The sequence below is a fragment of the Oryctolagus cuniculus genome, chromosome 7 (assembly GCF_051225735.1).
Source record: "Oryctolagus cuniculus isolate XC-2025 breed Fujian yellow rabbit chromosome 7, ASM5122573v1, whole genome shotgun sequence".
NCBI lineage: Eukaryota > Metazoa > Chordata > Mammalia > Lagomorpha > Leporidae > Oryctolagus > Oryctolagus cuniculus.
Genome location: NC_142873.1, coordinates 37941200 through 37961716, shown reverse-complemented (window position 1 = coordinate 37961716; position 20517 = coordinate 37941200). Strand labels below are relative to the sequence as shown.

The following is a 20517-nucleotide window of genomic DNA, read 5'->3' as shown; positions in this document are numbered from 1 at the left end:
AGTAGAGGCCGGTGAGGGGGGTGGTTTAAGGAGATGGGCCTTGTCTTCCACCTCTGCTCCTCTTGGAACAAAGGACTTTTTGGATGTAAATAGAAAAACGCCTAACTGAGTTTTCCCCCTGAAGTTATCAGACAGGAGGAAGATTGGCTGGCACCAACCCTGTCACAGGAAGGGCAGGGAGGGAGTTTGAAGTGCAGATACTGGGCTGCACCTGGAGGGTTATCAGGCAGAAGGGGCAGGGACCCCCACCTAGCAGGTTATCGGGTAGGAGGGGGCGGGACAGGATGCGAACACTGGGCTGCCCCTGAAACATTATTGGGATGACTTTGAGATGCATATGCTGGACATAGACATCTCTGTAGGCCTTTGTCACTCACACATAGGCTCATAGCTGACTTCCTACCTAACAGCATGAGCCAGGGCCACCTCAGGCCTTCTTCTGAGCCAGCGACACCAGACACCATGGGCCTTCCTCCGGGTGTTTCCTGGATCCAGGTGAGCTGCTCTGGAGGCGCTGCGGGGTGTGGGTGCACCCCCACTCCTGCTCAGGGCTGCTCTGGGCAGGCCGCTCAGAGCACAGCTGGTGCTGAGTCCTCGGGGACAAACACTGCCAGTGCTGAGGATTCGCCCAGCCACGAATCCAGAACCTCCGAGCTCAGCGGGGCCCCTGGCGTTGCTTGATAAGCCTTTTCCCGTGGTTGGGAACCTCGGTGACCCCTTCACATAGGAGCAGTCGCCCCTTTCCCATTCACCACAACGACCGCCCTGCATCTTCTCTAGGGCCCAGGTCCTTCCTGACCACATCCTTCACCCATTCTTTCTCCAGCAGTGCAGACCCCCCACCCCCAACCCCAGTCAGGGAGATCAGGGCTGTCAGATATAAGCTGCTCTACTTACTCAGTATCTCAGAATGGACTCGCGTGTGCATCTCACCCTGTCCCCCATGCCATCAGCTCCGAGGGAGAGGTAACTGGTTCAGAAGCAGCTCTCCACCCTGTTCTGTTCCAGTCTCTCCAGGAGTCACACTTACTTTGCCAGGGCTCTCTCCCTGGCAGGCATCCAGCTTCTCCCGTTTTGTGTCTTCTTCCCGGCACTGCAGGCTGCAGCTTTACCCACTACGCCACAGTGCCGGCCCACAAGTGTTGTTTTTAAGAATCATTTATTTTCAGTTATCTGAAAGGCAGAGCAACAGAGGGAGAGCCCAATCCACGGACGCACCCCTTGAAATGGCCACAACAGTGAGGTCTGGCCCAGGCCAAGGCCAGGAACCAGAAGCTCCATCTGGGTCTCCCACATGGGTGGCAGGGACCGTAGTACCTGGGCCATTTTCCTCGGCCTCCCTCAGACTCATTTGCAGGAGAGCTGGTTCAGAAGGGGCGGAGCTAGGACTCAGACCTGCACTGTGGGAAGTGGCAGCTTAACCAGTGCCGGGCCCCTTCAGAGTTCCAAGCATTTGCCACGTTGGGGTCCCCTACACTGTGTCTTCAGTCCCGCCGCCCTGTCGTCTGAGTTCCCGGGCCGCGTGTCTGACGCCTGCTTGGCACCTTCCCCTGAGGTCTCCACGACCAACCGAACTCAACCGCGCCCAAGGCTGAGGTCATTACCTCCTCCCCGAGTGTGCCCCCGTGAGCAGAGGGGCGGAGGGTGACTCAGAGGCTGTGCCGCTGTTTCTCTCTCCGCCTGGGTCACTTCCCCTTCCAATCTGAGGCATCCCCGGCACTGCATCTGGGGCCACAGGCAGAAGCTGAGTCTGAGCAGGAAATGAAGCCTCAGAGAAGGAAAACGAAAGGGGACGGCCGCCTCGCACCCCGCGTCACGGGGCTGAAACCACTTGCGGAACTGGGAAGAACTGAGAGAGCTGAGGGACGCCCCCGCCCGGCTCAGCGATCGCCCGCAGCCCCGGAGGGGCCTCTGCTGTTGCAGTTTCCCGAAGAAGCAGCTGAGGCACTTGAGCAAGGAGCCTGAGGCTTGCGTTACTGCTCTGGCCTTGCTCGCTCCTGGCCATGTTTGCGGCTGCTCTCGGCGGGGGGCCGTCCCGCATCTAAGGCAGGAAGATGGTGGCCACAAAGAAGGCGAACACGTCCCCGGCGTTGATCAGCTCCGGGCTCGGCATGTTGTGGAAAGGGGAGATCGATCACGTGCTGGGGCTACGCCGACTCTGAAGATCCTCACCGGAGGGAGAGCGAAGCCGGACATCCTCACCACCACTGCCACCACTGCCACCACCGCCACCACCGCCCCCGGGAACCGGAACCGCACCACGCTGGGCGGGCCTAAATGGGTGTGAGCGCTGCATCGGCTGTCCCTGTGATGGGGGAGGTGCTGCGGGGTTCACCTGGCTGTCACTGGCCCAGGGATTCTCCCACCCTTAGAAGCCCAACTCAACGCACCTGAGAAGTACGCCGTGCGCTTTCTTTTAAAACTGGTCAGAGCTCGTTTTTAAAGTTTCCACATACTGGCCCTGGTCTGGATTTTGCAAGATGTAAAGGAACCACTTGAGAAGCAGTAGGGTGGCCGCTGTCCAAGGCCCAGTGGGGGAGGGGTCGCTGCAAGAACAGTTGGGTGGCGTGGATGGATGGCGATGGGAAGGAGCATTAACTCCACGCAAGCACGAAACAGGACCAACCAACCCCGAGAAGCAGAGCTTCTGTGATTCCGGGTGGGAAGGGCATGAGTCGGAAGCAGCGGGCAGCTGCGCCTGTGCCAGTCCCTGCCTCCACTCCACGCCCAAGCATCAGGGCCACACCTGTCTGCTCCTCTCCTCCTAGACTTTTCCAAGACAATGACACCTGCCCAGACTCTCAGGAATTCCTGGGAGAGTAGCTCCACCAAGCACAATCACTGGATTGGGGTCTGGGGCCTGGACTGGGGAGGGTGGGGGAGGGTGGGTGCATCAGGGGATGAGAGAGGTCAACAAGCTTCCCACTGCCTGCACCGTTGCTGGTTGGCAGCCCTGGAGCCCTTGGCCACCAGGCCCAAAGACCAGTTGAGGCCCATGGGCCCCTGAGGGGTCTGAGCTAACCTGAGCCGCTGGGGCACAGCACAGCCCTGGGGCCACCGAGGCAAAGGTGAGAGCTGCTGCCCTCGCCTCCCCACCCTGCCCCACCTGTCTGTGCCCCTTTCAGCCTGGCACCAGCAGCTTTGCCCCCTTTGGTCCAGCGCTCGCTCTCTCTCGCTCTCTCTCTCTCTCTATCAAGGCCCAGCTTTCTTCAGTGTCACACAGAGCAGGTGGAATCCCCTGTGGATTACAGACCCTGGGAAAGGAATCTTTTGCAAGAGACACAGCCAGTGGGCTGAAGATTTAAACACCTCCTTCCTGCCTGCAGGCCGGCCCTGGCTGGGGTGGAGGTGGTTCTGGGCCAGGCAGGAGGGTGAGAAATTCTGAGAAAGGCCCACTGGGCCCCAGCCTGCATCTCAGCTCCAGGCTCTTGCTGCCCACTTCTTGGCACTGGGTGCCCCAAACCCAGCAGAGGGACACAAGCATCCTGATTGCACCTGCTCTGCCAGGTGCTGAGTTCCAGACGGTCAGCTGGACACCCGGGGCAGCAAGGGAGTGCATCCACCCCGGCTGCTCCCCCGGGCTCTTTCTTCCTGTTCCTGCCCTGAGAGAGGCTCGCTCCTCAGAATCTGGAGTCCAGAATCAGATGGGCTTCCTGGAAAAGGAACGTGGTGAGTGGCGGACTGGCGGGAGGGGAGGGGCTGTTTCCTTCCTCTTTTCTGGTCCGTGAGTCCCTGCTGTCAGTGTGACTGGCTCACTACAGTGCATCAGCATGGGGCAGCCGCTGCCCCCAGTGGCTCTGCTGCTTCTAGGTAAGTCTTGGTTGCCCCGACTGAGGGAGAAGCTCCAGCTGTCCTGGGTTCAGCATGGACTCCTTTCCATGCCGAGGTGGGACCACCAGCCAGGGACGGGACCTGTACCGTGTCTACCACCGCATTTAGCTTCCAGGACGAACCTGACCCCTGGGGGACGAGAGAGGAGGAGGCAGCCGGTTCTGACTGGGGCATAATCAGGGGGTGCAGGGTGAGTGTGAGGCCACTCACCTCCCTCAGGCCTCAGTTTCCCCTGCGGGCACTGAAGAGTGTGGCCAAGGGGGGCTGAGGGCTGGCCTTCCGGGGCCCCTCCGTGAGTTTTCGTTTCCAGCCTTCCCAGGGGCTGGGGTTGGGGTTGTGTCTGTGATTGATCAGGGATCCGTCTGTGTCCTGAATCTGGGAGTTTGCTCAGGGAGCGAGGAGTAGGCAGGGTGCGAGGGTCCTGGTGCAGGTCGGTGCCCAGGGGCAGGCAGCAGCACAAGTGTCCATGAGCGCTCTCTGGGCTCCCAGGGCAGGCGTGAGCGGGGGTCCCAGTTCAGTCCCCACCCGCCGCCCCCGATGGCCGCCGCTGCTCAGGGTCTCATGCGCTCTTCTCTCTTGCAGTCTCAGCTTCCTCGCGGGCTGGTGAGTTTGCGTCATGTCTGGGATTGATCAAGGGAGGCACGTGAGAGCTGGTGGCCACAGGTTGTTGGCAAATGACCATCGCATGGGCAATGGCTGAGGTGGGGCTGGCGGGGACGGTTCCCCCAACACGGTGGGCCTCGTCCCCGGGCTCGTCTGGCCAGTTTTCCTCAAGAGACAGGACAGCCCCAAAGTGGGGCTCCAGGCCAAGACGCTCACAGGCTGAGTCAGTGGCTCTGGCTGAGCTGCCCACGGTGGTTGTGCAACAGGCTCCTTGGGCTTCTCCCGGGGCAGGGCCAGCCGGGCCCCGCCAGCCCCGCGCCCTCACCCCATGTTCTCCCGCCTCTGCAGCAGATGTCCCCAAGGCGCTGGTGCTCCTGGACCCTCCGTGGGCCAGCGTGCTCAAGGATGACCATGTGACTCTCAAGTGCCAGGGGCTCCACCCTGCTGGGGACAACACCACACAGTGGCTGCACAACGGGAGCCTCCTCTCCAGCCAGGCCCCCGCCTACACCATCACAGCTGCCAGGGCTGAAGATGGGGGCGAGTACAGGTGCCAGACGGGCCTGTCCTCGCTCAGCGACCCGGTGCAGCTGCGTGTCCATCTCGGTGAGTCTGCGCAGGGAAGAGGGACTGCACTGCTGACAGGGGAGGTGAGCGGCCCTGAAACGCAGGGGAGTCAGGAGCTGATGGAACCAGAGCAAGACGAGGGCATTGCAGACAGAGCAGCCATTCTAGCCGTCCACAAGCCTTCCGCAGATGTCCACAGACAGGTCTGGGGCCTTCACCCCTGCAGGAGTCCCATCCACACAGGGCAAGGTGCCACCGGAAGTCAAGGCACGGCACTGACGCTGGCTCCGACACACAGATCCCTAAGCCACCTCCCAAACCACCCCGAATCCTCCGGTGATGTCTCGCCCCTCCCTGCCCATCATGCCACACTCAGACGTGCCCTGCAGATAAAGCTGGCCATTCTCCCCGCTCTCAGTGCACGGCTACCGTTAAGCATGGAGTGGGAGTCTGTGTGCTCCTAGCAGCATCCAGGCATCAGGTGCGTGGAGGGGAAATATTTGGAGGCAGGGTCTTCCCTGGTGTCAGCTTGCAAGCCTGGCTCCCCTTCCATGGCTGCCTCATTTGTGCAACATGTGTGAGTGGAGCAAGCCCGGAGGGAAGGCAGGTGCAGTAGACAGAGGCAGATTTGTAGCCGAGGTTCCGTGAACTGGGCTCATGCAGCTGGGGTGTGTGGCTCCTTTGTCTCTGACCGCCCAGCAGACACGGCCCTCACTCCCCAGAGCTCCAGGAAGGAAGTCAGTGGCCACCTAAGTCCAAATAAAATGGGAAATTGTCAAGAGGCAGCAATGGAGAAATCAAGCCTAGGATTCCTTGGCCTTGAACTCGCTCTAGATCCTGGCTATAGACGTCAGCCCACAGGCTGCAGTAGCCTTGGCCGTGAGCATGACGGTCACCAGGCGACCTCCTGGTCACCCCGGAGGACTCAGTTCTTGGTGTCTCCCTCTGAGAAGCTTTCTGCGCTGGCTCAGATGCAGTGGCTTTGCTGCACTCTCGCGGGGCTGCAGCCGCTGTCCTCGGCCTGCTGTCACTTACCACAGTGCACTCTGATGACTTCTGAGAAGTGAGTTTCTCTGCAAGACTGTGGATTCCATGAGGGTGGGGACCACGTGTCTCAGTCATGTGGGCCACCCAGTGTGCACACTGCCTGCACGTTGTGAGTGCTCAATAGAAAGTCGCTGGCCGAGTGTACGCGTGGACATTCACTGAGTCCATGATCAGACTGACCGGAACAGGTGTGGCCCCCAAAGACCACCCGACTACCCTTCAGCCATAGCCTAGCCTCTCTCCTCTGGAAATGTCAGAGATATATACAGCCGTGGCCTTTCTTGGTAATGCTGTATCTTTTTAAATAAAATATTTATTTGAAAGGAAGAGTGACAGAGAGAGACAGACAAAGACAGATGCAGGCATAGAGAGAGACATAGAGAGTTAGACCCGTTGGTTCATTCCCCAAATGCCTGCAGCAACTTGGTCTAGGCCTTACGCAAGCAAGGATCCAGAGATGGGCCTCCCACCTGTTTGGGCCATCATCTTCTGCCTCCCAGGGCAGGCATGAGCAGGAACTGCATCTGCAGTAGATTCAGCAGTCGCTTCTGGGCCCTCTGATACAGGCCGCACGTGTCCCAAATGGCAGCTTAGCCCATTATGCCACAATGCCTGCAAAAAATGCTGTATTTAGTAAGTAATACAGATTACCTTCTGTTCAGTAAATCTTCCTGCTAGAGAGTCTTCATCAAAACATTTCTACCAGTTTGGTTTAGCGTGAGGCAGAAGGCTTTCTAAATTATAGTAAATTTTAGTTTGTCCTTATTATAAAAGTCATTTGGGTTCAACATAAAAATATATATGAAAATAGGGGCCTGCAGTGGCAGCATCCCATATTGGTGCTGGTTCAAGTGTCAGCTGCTCAGCTTCCAACCCAGCTGTGCTAATGTGCCTGAGAAAGCAGCAGAGTACGGTCCAACTACTTGAGGCCCTGCCACCCACAGGGGAGGCCTGGATAGAGTTCCAGGCTCCTGGCTTCAACCTGACCCAGCCCTGACTGTAGTGGTCACTTGGGGAGTGAACAAACAGGATGCAGATTTCTCTCTCTGTTGCTCTCTGTCTCTATGTAACTCTGCCTTTCAAAAAAGTAAACTTTATTATATATATAAACAAATCTTTATATCATATAAATCTTTATTACATATATATGTGTGTGTATATATATATGAAAATGCATTTGCTCCCATTCCCTAAGATGATATATAAATGCAAAACTTTCCTTTTTGGTTTTGTTTTTTAAAAGATTATCTTGGGGCCCACATTGTGGCATAGGTTAAATCTCTGCTTGTGACTCCACCATCCTATATGGGCGCTATATCGGTTTTTCTTTTGGGGAGTGATTAAAAATATCTATTTGAAAGGCAGAGGTACAGAGAGGGAGCTCTCCCATCTACCAGTTCGCCCCTCAAATGGCCTCAACAGGTGAAACCAGCAGTCAGGATCTTCTTCCAGTCTCCCAAGTTACTGCAGGGGCCCAAGGACTTCTGCTGCTTTCCCGGGTGCATGAGCAGGGAGCAGGATTGGAGGTGGAGCAGCTGGGACTTGAACTGGCACCCATATGAGAGACTGTACAGGTGGTGACCTAATCTGTTAGGCCACAGTGCTGGCCTCCTTTATGAATATTCTTTATATTCTACCATTTTCACTGAACATTGTCTTGGGAATGCGTTCTCGTGTCACTGTGTTCAGGTGCCACATCATCTTACATTTCCGGGCCCCTCTTGACCATGACTTCAGGTTCTGAGTCCGACTACTTGGACGGTGGGGGAACAGCTGTCCTGGGGACGTAAGGATTCTCTCCTCTGAAGGCTGTGCTCAGAGATAAGAGGCCCTCGCTGGGGCCTGGATGCTTCAGACACCGCGATTATCGCGGGCACCCCAGCCCCGCCCCCCCATGGTAATACAGCACCTCCTCCTCGGTCCTGCAGCCGCCACCCAGCCACCTTACCCCTGCCTGCTCAGCAGTCTTTCAATAGCTCTACAACTGCCTCTTCCTTCTAAAACCCACCTCTTCTCTAAGGGGCAAATCAGCACTTGCAAGGGCAGCGTTCACTGTCTGATCCAGGACCTGCTGTAGTTCCCGGTCCCTGCCATTGCGGGTCCGGGTCCAGCGCGTAGGCAGCCTGCAGAGGGAGACCCCGGCCTCGCTTCTCAGCCACCTCAGCGCTCAGCCCTCTGCGCTCTCCTCACATTCTGACCACGTGGCTGTGTGTCCTCTTCCCCGTTAGATGGAAGGCCTTGGTGGGATGTGCGCGCTGGGGCCCGGCCAGCTTTTCCCCAAAGGGAGCCAGCTGAGCGTGGCCCTGGGGTCCGGCGGTCCGTGTCCCCTTCACAGGAGCTCGCCGTGGAGAGCTGAGGCAAGCGGGTGTCTGTGGTTTCAGGCTGGCTGGTGCTTCAGGCCCCGCGGTGGGTGTTCCAGGAAGGGGAGCCCATTCAGCTGAGGTGCCACAGCTGGAAGAACAATAAGCTGCACAAGGTCACCTATCTCCAGAATGGCAGAGGCCTGAGGTATTTCCATCAAAATTCCGACCTCCACATTCCAGAAGCCACGCGCAACCACAGTGGCTCCTACTTCTGCAGGGGCCTCATCAGGCACCACAACGTGTCCTCGGAGACTGTGACCATCACTGTTCAAGGTGAGGACCGCTCAGCCCTAGCGAGCCGGGGCCCGTGTGTGGAGCCGGCACTGCCCTCCCCCACCCCCGGGAAGGCAGACTTCTCAGTGTGGGTTCCTCCTGAGACCCTGAGACCGCCAGGGAGGCCGAAGTGCCTGAGGGCGGGGAGGCTTGGCCACTGTGCGTCAGCCTGTTCCTCTCGCATCGCTTAGACGTGTCATCGACTGCAGTGGGACAGAGGAGCAGAAGCCACAGCTCCTCCCCTATAAGCACACATGTTCTTGCCACAAGCCATGCTGGGTCCCTATCCTGCTGGCCCATCCCTCCGTGCCCTCCTCAAGGCCCAGCCAAGATGCACCCTGGCAGGAGCCCCTCATCCCCTCGCAGACAGAGTCTGGCTCCACCCTGCCCCTGACTCACCATGGGCCCGAGGGTGGGCCCCCTCATCTGCCTGAGCCTTCTGGGCCTCTCCTGGAGCGGGGCAAGTCGGCCTGCGCTGGGCACCTTTCGCTCGGCACAGTGATGCCAGCTGCACCTCGTGACCAGCACGGCGGGCCTGTGCGACGTCGTGGGGTTGCTAATGCTGACTCCACTTACAGGGATGCAACAGAGACGCAGTCAATAAACCAATAATAAAGAAAGAAAGGTGTCTCTAAGGCCATACCAAGAGCTCCAGTGCCTGTGTGTTTAGCCACCAGGAAATACGTAGGAATTGGACAGGCTCCAGAAGCCTACGACAGAGTCCCTCGGGAGACACATCCCATTTTACAGATGACACAATTATTTGACAACTTCCCAACTGTCACACAAAAGCCAGCTCCAGCCTGACATGCTGAACACTCCTGTCACCTCCCCACCTGGCAAGCAGAGCTGTGGCCCAGGGTTTGGTGACTGTGCCCACTCGGGGAGCACTAAGCAGGAGTCAGTAGGAGGAAGCACAGACTTCCCCCAGACATCCCCCCCCCACTCCCTAGGGCCTGTCTCTTGGCAGGTGTGAGGAAGACCCCCCACTCTCTAGGGCCTGTCTCTTGGCAGGTGTGAGGAAGACCCCCCACTCCCTAGAGCCTGTCTCTTGGCAGGTGTGAGGAAGATCCCCCCACTCCCTAGAGCCTGTCTCTTGGCAGGTGTAAGGAAGACCCCCCCACTCCCTAGAGCCTGTCTCTTGGCAGGTGTAAGGAAGACCCCCCACTCCCTAGGGCCTGTCTATTGGCAGGTGTAAGGATGATGGCCCCTGGTGACCTCCCTGATGACTCCACATGTCTGCCTGAACGACTGTCATTGTTCTCATCTCTCTGTACCTCCTCCCAGGTCCAGCAAATCCAGTCGTCTCGTCCTCCGTTCTCCCCTGGCACCAGATCGCCTTCTGCCTGGTGATGGGACTCCTGCTTGCAGCAGACACGGGGCTGTACTTCTCCGTGCAGAGAGACCTCCGGAGCTCACAGAGGGCCAGGAAAGAGCACACACTGGGGTGGAGCCTGGGCTCTCAGGACAAGTGACCCCTGACCCTGGGGGAAATGAAAGGGCGGTGGCAGCATCAGAGCTCCGAATGTCCCCCTGAGTTTGCCATGCCCTCATCCCCACCCGGCATCTCTGCCGGCAGGAAGAAGCCCGCAGGGCCCTCCCCAGTGGAAGGAAGAGGCCTGTGATCTCCAAGTGCCAACAGTGATGCCCGGGGGACCCAAATCTCAGAGATTCACAAATCCTCTGTCCAGCCCAACCACTCCCTTGCAGCAAATCAGCTCTGGATGGTGACCCTTTAAATGTGCAGAAGTCGGTGCTGGCCCTGTGGCTCAGTAGGTTAAACCATTGCACACAGTCATCCTGTATGGCCACATGTTCTAGTCCCAGCTGCTCCTCTTCTGACCCAGCTCTCTGCTATGGCCTGGGAATGCAGTGGAAGATGGATGAAATGCTGGGCCCCTGCACCTGTGTGGGAGTCCCAGCTCCTGGCTCCTGGCTCTGGATCAGCTCAGCTCTGGCCATTATGGCCATTTGGGGAGTGAGCCAGTGGATGGAAGACCTTTTTCTCTCATTGTCTGTAACTCTACCTCTCACATAAATAATAAATAAAATCTTTTAAAAAATGCATAGACGTTGCTCCTACAAACATGGGTAAGTAAATCAGTGAAGGAATGGTTGCAGTGGAGCCCAAAGCACAGCTGTTGCTGGTTGCCGGTCAGAGACCCCCAGACTCCCTGCAGACAGAGCGTGGGAGCAGCAGGGGACCTCGGCCAGGCAGCAGAAGGCTGAGAAGGAGCAGGGTGGTCCCAGGCAGGCAGACTTCTCTGAGGAGAACAGGGGCCTGGGTGGGGACAGGGGACTGGGGGTGAGGTGGGGGATGGAGAAGAGCACAGCAGCTCGCTGCCGCGCGTTGACCTAAGTGGACAGAGACTTCTCGGTGTCTGGACCGAGAAAGCAGGGCCCGGGAGAGGCACCCAGGAGTGCCGGGGAGGAGCAGGCTCGGGCTGAAGACACTTTTGGGGGGAGATTAGAGCGAGGACAGGCAAGGACAACGAAACCAGCTTTCCTGCTTCGGTGTGGAAGTCAGGTGCAGCTTGGTTCATGGCACTGATGGCACCAAGGTTCGACCACCAATAGCAAAGGTACTGAGCTCCCCGGAGTTAAGAGATAGCACCGTGTCCCTCGGCAGCCAGCTCCCAGGGGGGTGGCGGCTGGGGTGGAGAGGCCGTCGTTGCCCACGGAAGAGAGCTTGAGCTCAGCCCCGCTGTTTCCGAAGTCGCAAACAGAGCACTGGGTGATTCCATGAAGCTCTTTGCAGGGTCTTGCCTGCTGCTCTCACCGAGACGGAAAAAGCCGGGGGAACAAAGCACGAGCAGTCCTCTCTCGCTTTCAGTTCTTGATCAAAATGCCATCAGAGCTTGGCTAGGGTTGATGAGAAGCCCTCTTCCCGCAGCAGCCATTGCCCCACGGGGGGCGTGGATCCGCCAGCGCCCTTTCCACAGCTGCCCAGGGGTGCTGCGGGGGGTGTAGCCGGCGGCGCGGGTGGGCATCCGAGGGGCTCGGAGCACTGGGGCGGGAGGGGGAAGCCGCGGCCAGGCAGGAGGTGGAGGCCTGAGCCCAGGCAGAGCCACAGCCTGACTGCCTGCGTGGTGCGCTATAAAGCGAAGCGATTCGGGGCGATCTGCGACTATTCGGTGAGATTGAGGGCCACACAGGGGCGTTCGGAAACCACGGGCACTCAGCTCACACGTGTTAGTCTAAGCGCTGAAGATACCAGATGGGCGCAGGCGCCATTCCGTGCAGCAGCTTAACTTCTAGCGGGAAAGACAGGGCCACAGAGGGGGCGCAGGGCAGCGGCTGGAGCTTCGGTCTGGTGGCGAAGGATGCAGAGCAGTTGGCTAGGCCAAAAAGTGGAGAAAGGCCAAGGGTCCCTGGGCCAGGATTTAAAGCCCGAGCCCGGGCAGAAACCAGCGGTTTGGTTCTGTAGGGATCGCAGGGCCAGGGAGGGACAGGAGACAGTCCTGGGGCCCATCAAGAGGGCCTCGCGAGGAAATCGTGTGGGGCCCCGCGAGCCGCGGAGGGAGCTTGAAGACCTGAGGTTTGTCTCCCAGGCCTCTCTGGCCGCAGCTAGGAGGGCGGACGCGGAGGAGAGCTGGAGCCAGGGAGGCAGGGAGGCGGGCGCAGCAAGTGCGGCGGCCCCGGGGGAAGCGAGGGTGGGGACGAAGGAGCGCGGTCCCCCGACATCCAGGCGCCGACTCCGGGGGGTGCAGGCAGCGGGGCGCCGCGGGGTAATGCCGGGCTCGCCAACTCGTGCTCAGGTGAGAGCTGCAGGGCAAAGGCGGGCCAGAGCTTTTCAACTTCCTGGTAGCGGCGCCGCCCTCCCTTCCTGCCTTCATGGTCCTGCAGCCGGCTGGAGCCGGCTGGAAGGCGCACTGATGCGAATCAAAACAGTAATTGGGAACGTGAGGGCCGGCCGAGGTCCCGGCAAGCGCACGGGCAGAGGTCAGAAGTCACAAGTCACAGAGCGCCCCCCCCCTCCCGGCGCAGAGCTCATAAAAGAGGTGAGCTGCGTCCCTGGGTGGGCTCGAACCACCAACCTTTCGGTTAACAGCCGAACGCGCTAACCGATTGCGCCACAGAGACAAGCAAGCGCATGCCTTACCGCCCAGCCAGTTCACTGAAGTCGAAATTTCTAGCGCTTTCTTTGTGTGCCAAACTGGGACCTTGAGAGTGACGTGGACCCAGCGGGGCCACCACCTTCTTGCCCGGGGCGCGGCTGCTAACCCGAGTGACTCAGGGCTTTCGTCGGCGTCACCGTCCGCTTAGCTCTGCGCCGGCAGCCGGCTTCTACCCAGGAGAGGCCGAGGAAGGGGGAGCAGCAGACGACGAACAAACGAAGCAACTCCGGGAATCCGAAACTGACGGGCTCCGGGGTCCAGGCGCTCAGCTGCTTTCGCAGTTTGAAGATGAACGCCACCAAGCCTTTTGGCTGATCTACATGATTTTTGTGTTCGTGCGTGTATAATTAGCTTATTTGGGGGAAAATTAAAGATGTCATATCGTGGGTCCAATCTTGTCTGACAAAAATGTGTCTAGGTAAAGTAACTTCGTGTCGCACAATTAAAGGACAGCGCAGCTGTGGGGTCTTAGCCTCTTGGACAGAACGCAAATACCTATAACTTAAGGACCCTGGTAGTCACATATCCAGGTCCCAGTGTCTGACGGCAGAGAACCCTCCCCCTCTTGTTCCTCCCTGCTCAACTAAGGGATCTTCCTCAGAGCTGGGCCCAACAGCCACTCTCCACATTGCCCAAGTCCCAGGGCCCACGCACAGCCTCCTTCCTCTCTGTCTCCACCCCCTGCGCAGTGGGCTCCAGCGCAGGTGTGGGTCAAAGTTTGCAGTGATCCTCAGGGAAGTGAGGATGCATCAGACATAGATATGCAGGTGCAGCGATTATACTCACTATACTTGTGTGTGTATATCCCATGAGGGGGACTCAACGTGTTACAGAAAAAAATGGAAATAATAGCCAATTTTCCATGAATTTCTCGATACATCCTTCTATCCTTCTATATATTATGGGGTTTTCTTCCTACTTACAATTTTGGTTTCTTTTCTAGTATTATAATTGAGATAGATTATAGTTGTGGATGTGGCTTCTTTCTTTTTTTAAAAAAAATTAATTGTGCAGTTTGGCCAAATAACATTGGCAACACTATATTGGTAACGAACATATGGTGAACAGTTCGCTCAGTTATGAAGTACAGGTTGAGGAAATACTACTTGATATTCAGCACGTTTGTTGGATTAGCAGCAGAAGTCAAAAGTTAATACTTGCCAGGTAATTCTAAATACACAAACATTTCCCATGTTCCACGTCCCGTGTTTACAATAGTGATTTAAAAGATAATAAAAAACTATAGAGAGAGAACAGAAGAACTTAGAAAGAATTTAAAATTTGAGGCCAATAGAAAGTACAAAATTGGGGGGGGTGCAGCACTGTGGCATGGTAGGATAAGCATCTGCCTGCGGCACTGGTGCCAGGAAGACAGTGGAGGATGGACCAAGTCCTTGGGCCCTGCACCTGCATGAGACCTGGAAGAAGCTCCTGGCTCCTGGCTTCAGATCAGCCCAGCTTTGGCTGTTGTGGCTATTTGGGGAGTGAAGCAGCAGATGGAAGACCTCTCCCTCCCTCTGTCTCTCTCCCTCTTTCTGTCTATAACTCTGCCTCTCAAGTAAATATATAAACCTTTAAAAAAGTACAAAATGGAGAAGTAAAATAAATCTGTACATATAATCAACAGTAATAACCATAAATGTACAAAACTTGCAAGTTAAAACACACGGTTGTCTATAAAATTAATTTTGCTCATTTACAAAAGTGATGTGAAGCACGAATAGTGAGTGGGAAGGGGTGAAAAAGGATTCACCAGGAATACTCTTAACAACAAGAATTGTGACATAGCTATACAACATCAGACAAAATTAACGCTAAGAAACAATGCTTCGCTAAGGATGAAGATGATCACAAAGTAACACTGAAAATAAAAAAAGATAACAAAACCACAATAGTTGTAAAAATTTATGTAGCTATTAAAATAGAAACAATATAGCAAGGTTAAGGAACGTCACAGAAGCAGTAGCAGGTGAGACAGAGAAAAGCCATGAGCAAGGCGGCGTCCAGGAGGGTGGTTGAGTCAGGAACGCATCACACGGAGAGGTATTGGGCTCCACAGGAAATTGGTCCAGGCAAGGGCAAGGATCAGAGGAGGGTCGGGATTGGGAGCTTGTGGACAGCCAAGCACCTGCCACGTGTGTGACTAGGGACAACAGAGCCGCATCTGGGGCTGCGGGCCCAAAAGACCACTAGGGGAGCTGTATGAGCCTGGGGACCGGGAACTCAGGATAGGCCGGATGTGAGGGGTGCGTCGGAAGAGGGTGGAGTGTGAGGAGCAGAAGTTTGCTGGTCTCCTAACCGAAGTTTGAGGGGAGGCAAAGCGGCTGGGCATGGAGGCTCAGCAGGAAGAGGTGAGGTGGTCGGCAGAGCGACGAGGACGAAGTGCAGCTCTTGGGCCCGAAATGGGTGTAAGGAGAGGCAGAGGCTAGGAAGCAGGCTAACAGCTACATGGCAGTGTGAGTGTGGGGGCCAGGAGACGGAGGCGCGCCGTGTGTTTTTGAGGTCAGGGCGGATGGCGGGCGGGGGCCCGTCGGCCGGCCCGGGCAGGACAGCCGGGGGTTGGCCGTGGAAGTAGCGCGGCAGGCCAGGCGCTGCTGCTGCTGCTGCTGCTGCTGCTGCTGCTGCCCATTGGCACCCAGGCGCCGGCTGCAGCAGGCAGAGGCCCAGGCCAGACGCGCAGCCCGACGCTCCCTGGTGGTCTAGTGGTTAGGATTCGGCGCTCTCACCGCCGCGGCCCGGGTTCGATTCCCGGTCAGGGAAGCCTTTCTTCTTCCTCGGAGGGCTGGCGTGTGTGCTCTGCCTCCCGCAGTACAGCCCGCCCACTTTTGCACAACCACGCAGCCAACTGCTTGTGCAATGGGGCAACGCACACTGCGCCCCAGCCCCGGCCCCGGCCCCGGCCCAAGCTCTGTGCCTCTGCCTCCGCGGCCGCCCTCAGCTGCTGTCCTTTTCGCCAGCTGCGCCACCTCAGGACCTTTGGCCGCTCCCCACCTCCAGGCTGCTCGCTGTCCCCCTGCTCCCGCGCCTCCCCTGCCAGCCTTTCTGCGACACTCCTGGGCAGCCGGAACACCCCCAACCCAGACGTGGGCACGCGCGCACCAACACACAGCCACCCGCACACCCAGGATGCCACAATTCCGGAACAGCCGCACCCCACTCCACACACAGGGACCGGTGCCTGCACGCACTCGGCCTCACGTCCTCACTCACGACATCACCGCCGCCGGCACCACGCACAGGAACGCGTGTGCTTCTGCGTGCGCGCGCACACACACACACTCACACACACAGACACACACACACAGAGACACAGAGGGCACGCCTTCTCTCCCTGCCCGTTGGGCCAGGTGCCAGGTGCCGCGTGCCATGGCCTCCGTGGGTCTGAGAGTCACCAAGCAGCCCAGGGTGCAGTTGCTTTGGTTTTCCCACCGTGAGCCGATCCAGGCTCCCAGGTGGGCTCGGGGCTTGAACACGTGGGAGCTGTCCCAGAGGGGCCCTGCACTTGGCACCCCTCCCCGCCTCCACCCCCCAGGATGCAGGATGCAGGATGCAGGATGCAGGATGCAGATGCGAGACCAGCAGGCTGGAGAGGGCCGGCAAGCTGGAGCCCTGGGCAATGCCGGCGGCTGGCCATCGGTGAGGGAGCCTCCTCCTCCGGGAGGAGGTGGGAGAGGGCTTGCGGACAGCCCGAGAGCCGAGATGACAGCCAGCCAGTGTGTGGGGACAAGGTGGAGGAGAGGGGAGCGGCATACGCTGGCGTTTCACCGTGGGCTCTCTCCGCACGGGAGGGAACCGACCCTCCCGGTCCCTGTCGCGGGCCACGCCACCACGGATTTGGTAGCACGTTCCAATCCCCGCCTCATCTCTGAGCTCGCGCTCTCTGCGTCCCGATTGACGCCTCGATCCCTGCATGCGGTTCTCCGCCCTACTCTGTGCCGGCTCGGCCCTCGTCAAGTAGCGGCTCCGGCTCCTTGTGCCCACACAGGACCTCCAGGGCAAGGGCGGAGCTGCCCAGCCGCTTAGGGCAGGTCTCGGGGGCGACAGGTCGAGGGGACTCAGAGGGCAGCGTCTCAGGCGTGGAGCCTCCCGTGCAGTGGGTTGGGAGGGGCCCGGCCCTGGGCACTGGGGGCGGTGTGTGGGGCGCGTGGCAGGGCTGGAGTCGGGTGTCCGTTCTGGAGGCTGGCATCCCAAGCAGCCTAGGGCCAGGGCGTGAGCCCCCAACGGGGGCCGGCATCAGTCCAGCAGCCGGAAGGCGGGAGGAGTCGTGGAAGGGTGCTAGGGCCAGCCGCGCGTTGGCGATGGTTGGTTGTGAGAGCAGGGTGTGGGGAGACGAAGCGGCGGGGCTTGGCGGCTCAGTGGCCGGCCGGCAGAGCGGCGAGGTCGGAAGTGCAGCGCGTGGGCCCGAAGTGGGTATCAGGAGAGGCAGAGGCTAGGAAGGAGGCAGGGGTGCGAGGGCTGAGGCACTGGGCTAGGCGGGGTTCGGCGGCCAGGGGGGCTGGGGAGCGCGTGTGCCAAGAGTGCTGGTGCAAGGCTGGCCAGAGAGGAGCCCGAGGGAGCGGCTTGCGCAGAGGCACTGCTGGGGCTGCCCAAGCAAAAGGGGAGCAGGAGCTGCATGGGCCGGGAATCGAACCCGGGCCTCCCGCGTGGCAGGCGAGAATTCTACCACTGAACCACCCATGCACCGTCGGCGGGCGCCGCCAGGAGCCGCCACAGGCCCGCAGGCTGATCACCACGAGCTGCTCCGTTGCAGCCGCTTTCCGTGGAGCAGGGCGACCACGCGCAAGCAGAAGGAGCTGCTCCACGCGCCTCTAGGGCCCAGGCTGCTTGGCAAGCTGCCTAGAGTTGAGGATGGGCGGAATGGTTGGCTGGGGTGGGGTTGGAGGGGGTGTGGTGTGGTGTGGTGTGGTGTGGTGGTGGTTGGCCTTGGATGGATGGGTGGGGTTTGGGAGGGACACACACACACTCACACACACACACACACACGAGACAGAGAGAGAGAGAGAGAGAGAGAGAGAGCGAGCTAGAGAGCAAGAGGCAGGCAGACAGAGAAAGAGAGAGAAGCACAGAGCTTCAGCTCCTGCTGGGTTGTTGTCTGCATCCCAGGGCACGGGGAAGGAGGGGCGCTGGAGCCCAGAGAGAGCCAGGATGCAGCCGGCCAGACCCGGCCCTCTGCCCAGGTCCCCGTCAGAGCAGGTGACTCGGGGCGGTCCCCGTGGTGGTGGGCTCGGGTGTGAGCCACGGCTGCAACAGGAGCACCGGCTGAAGGCGGGTGTGTGGCCGGCCGCCACGCTGGGTGGGGCGCGCCTGCCCATGGAGCCCCCCGCCCCGCCCCTGGGGAGGCGGTGGGTCGTGGAGCAGAGCCAACGTGTGCAGCTGGGTGACCGCAGGGCGCCTGGACCTTCGGCCGGCCACCAACCACTGCCCCGGGTGGTTTTCCCGACTCGTGGCCTCTGTGCCTCCTGAGGCAGCTGTGCTGAGGCCGAGAGAGGCGGGAGCACGGGGTCAGCCAAGGGCTCCGAGGAGCAGGATCCCGGGCAGCGCGCTGTCCCGAGCAGGCAGACAGGCTGGCAGGCGGGAGGCGGGAGGCGGGAGTGCGCAGCGAGGGCGAGGAGGTGGGACGCGGCCGAAGTGCGCTGCTCTCGGTGGGCTGGCTGCAGACAGGTGTTTAGGGGACGCTCGGGAGGACTCTGGGCGGGCCGCCCGTCGGTTCAGCGCTCTGGGGCTGGCAGGAGGCGGGGAGAGGTGGAGGAGATCTGGGGACTGGGGCTGGGAGGCGGAGGGCCGTGAATGTGCGGAAGGTAGCGGCAGAGGGTGGCGGCAGAGGAGCGGAGGAGCCAGGAAGACTCGGAGGCAGGTGGGTCCCGAGAAGCGGTGTGGTGGGGAGAGGTGGGCGGGAGTGCCTGCGCGCTGGCCAGTTGGAGCGGGGTCCCTGTGGCGAGTGCCACGTGTGGGCCGGCAAGGCGGGGTCTCGCTCGCGACGGCTGGAGAGGCGGAGCGGCGAGCGGCGTGTTGCACGACGGGCGCGAGGCTGGCCCGGGCGTGCCAAAAAGGCGTGCTTGTCAGGAGTGGGATTCGAACCCACGCCTCCAGGGGAGACTGCGACCTGAACGCAGCGCCTTAGACCGCTCGGCCATCCTGACGGCGGGCCGGGTGGCGCGGCCGTTCCCTTGGCTGGGGGAGCGCGCCAGGGACTGCGGCCTTGGTCCGTCGCGCCGCCTGGGCCCTGGGCTGCGGGGCCAGGGCGCAGGCCGCCGGGCGCGCGGGGCGCGCGGGGCGCGCGGGGCGCGCGGTTCCCGGGGCAGCTCCGCGCGGTTCCCGGGGCTTGCAGGGCGCCGCTGCCCGGTTCTGGAGGCCGCACGGGGCACCCGGCAGCACCCCGGGACGCATCCCAGACGGGCCGCCCGCTCCTTCCAGTTCGCAGCGCTACCCCCTGCCCCCGTTGTGCCCCGCCCAGCGGGTCGTCGTGGTCTTCCTCCTCCTCCTCCTCCTCTCCCTCTGGGTTTTCCTGGGGGTGCTCTTCCTCCTCTTCCTCGCTGTGCCCCTCCGCTGGCTCTTCTCCCCTCTCCTCTTGCTGCTGCTGCTGCTGCTGCTGCTCTTCCTCATCTTCATCCTCCTCCCTGGCTTCCCCTGGGTCCTCCGGTTGGTTGGCTCTATGCTCCTGGAAGCTAGCATGTTGTGGTCCCGGGCCGGGGAGTCCACGTGGGGCGAAGGCACTAGGTTGCGGGGACCGGGGACTGGGGACTGGGGACGGGTGGCGGTTGGCCCTGGAGCCGGTGTGTGGGCGGTGGAGGGCAGGGGTCGGGTGCGGGCGGGCGGGCGGGCGCAGAGGGGTCGAGGGGACCCGAGGGTGGCCGCCGCCGTCCTCGTTAGTATAGTGGTGAGTATCCCCGCCTGTCACGCGGGAGACCGGGGTTCGATTCCCCGACGGGGAGGCAAGCCGCCCTTTTTGGCCAGGCCCCGCACGCCGGCCCCCGCACGCGGAGCACCAGGGACCGTGTGGCCTGCGGGCCCCGGACACGCACCCGTGTTGGGCGCACAGGGCGCGGCGCGCGCGAGGAGTTTTCGCTCGCTCACGGTCGGTCGCGACCGACCGACAGGGCTTGGTGCGCTTGGTGCGCTTGGTGCGCTTGGTGCGCTAGGTGCGCTAGGTGCGCTAGGTGCGCTGGGTGAGGGGGCGCGGACGAGCCGGGGAGCGAGCCTGCGGGTGCGGTCGGTCGCCTGGCCGTCGGACCTCTGGTGCACGAGGGCTTGGACGAGCCAGCTGAGGGCGGACGCGGACGCGGAGACGGATACGGATACGGACGCGCGCGCCGCCGGGGCTCCGCTGGATCCGGAGGCCGGGGCCCAGGAGTAAGGAGACCTGGAGCCGCTGGGCGGAGGCGGGCGCGTGCGCAGACGGAGAAGCGGCTGGCGTGCGTGTGGATGCGCGAGGGCGGCCTTGGGGTGGCAGCGGGGACGTGCGGGCGAGGCGCGCCGTCGGGGCACGGGGGCGGCGGGGCGCTCCGGGCAAGCCGGGCGGCGCGTGGCCAGGCCGGCCTCGGCGGGAGGCGTTGGTGGTATAGTGGTGAGCATAGCTGCCTTCCAAGCAGTTGACCCGGGTTCGATTCCCGGCCAACGCAGCGCGCCCACCTTTTGGCAGAGGCGGTGGTCGTGGCGCGCGCCCGGCCGCCCAGGTGGGGCGGACTTGGCTGAGCGCGGCGGGGCAGGGCGTGCGC

The 20517-nt window shown here is 60.6% G+C and overlaps 1 protein-coding gene and 3 non-coding genes across 10 annotated transcripts; 1 reads left to right on the top strand and 3 right to left on the bottom strand.

Annotated features, from left to right (window-relative positions):
* The first annotated feature begins 1146 nt into the window (after nucleotides 1-1146).
* Nucleotides 1147-10767, top strand: LOC100338913 (low affinity immunoglobulin gamma Fc region receptor III-B-like). 7 transcript variants are annotated; one of them, XM_089299679.1, is made up of 6 exons: nucleotides 1147-3068; nucleotides 3508-3669; nucleotides 4414-4434; nucleotides 4783-5040; nucleotides 8430-8684; nucleotides 9972-10747. In XM_089299679.1, the coding sequence occupies exons 2-6, from the start codon at nucleotides 3645-3647 to the stop codon at nucleotides 10157-10159; spliced, it is 747 nt and encodes a 248-aa protein (XP_089155805.1). In that variant the 5' UTR covers nucleotides 1147-3068; nucleotides 3508-3644; the 3' UTR covers nucleotides 10160-10747. The 7 variants fall into 7 exon arrangements, with proteins under 7 accessions (XP_089155805.1, XP_089155806.1, XP_089155804.1 ...); XM_089299680.1 differs by having other exon boundaries at nucleotides 1147-3669; nucleotides 4786-5040; XM_089299678.1 differs by having other exon boundaries at nucleotides 1147-3669.
* A 1926-nt stretch (nucleotides 10768-12693) lies between these two features.
* TRNAN-GUU (transfer RNA asparagine (anticodon GUU)) lies at nucleotides 12694-12767 on the bottom strand. The gene has a single exon. It is a non-coding gene; the product is annotated as a tRNA-Asn (tRNA).
* A 4644-nt stretch (nucleotides 12768-17411) lies between these two features.
* On the bottom strand, nucleotides 17412-17482 carry TRNAG-GCC (transfer RNA glycine (anticodon GCC)). Its single transcript has one exon. It is a non-coding gene; the product is annotated as a tRNA-Gly (tRNA).
* A 1377-nt stretch (nucleotides 17483-18859) lies between these two features.
* TRNAL-CAG (transfer RNA leucine (anticodon CAG)) lies at nucleotides 18860-18942 on the bottom strand. The gene has a single exon. It is a non-coding gene; the product is annotated as a tRNA-Leu (tRNA).
* Nucleotides 18943-20517: the final 1575 nt, after the last annotated feature.

What these genes read in the sequence shown, in the direction of transcription:
- LOC100338913 (XM_002715249.6), top strand. Translation starts at nt 3,771, where the DNA reads ATGGGGCAGCCGCTGCCCCCAGTGGCTCTGCTGCTTCTAG. An exon ending in GCAGCTGCGTGTCCATCTCG is followed by an intron (nt 5,041 to 8,429) that starts GTGAGTCTGCGC and finishes CTGTGGTTTCAG; the next exon opens with GCTGGCTGGTGCTTCAGGCC. An exon ending in TGTGACCATCACTGTTCAAG is followed by an intron (nt 8,685 to 9,971) that starts GTGAGGACCGCT and finishes ACCTCCTCCCAG; the next exon opens with GTCCAGCAAATCCAGTCGTC.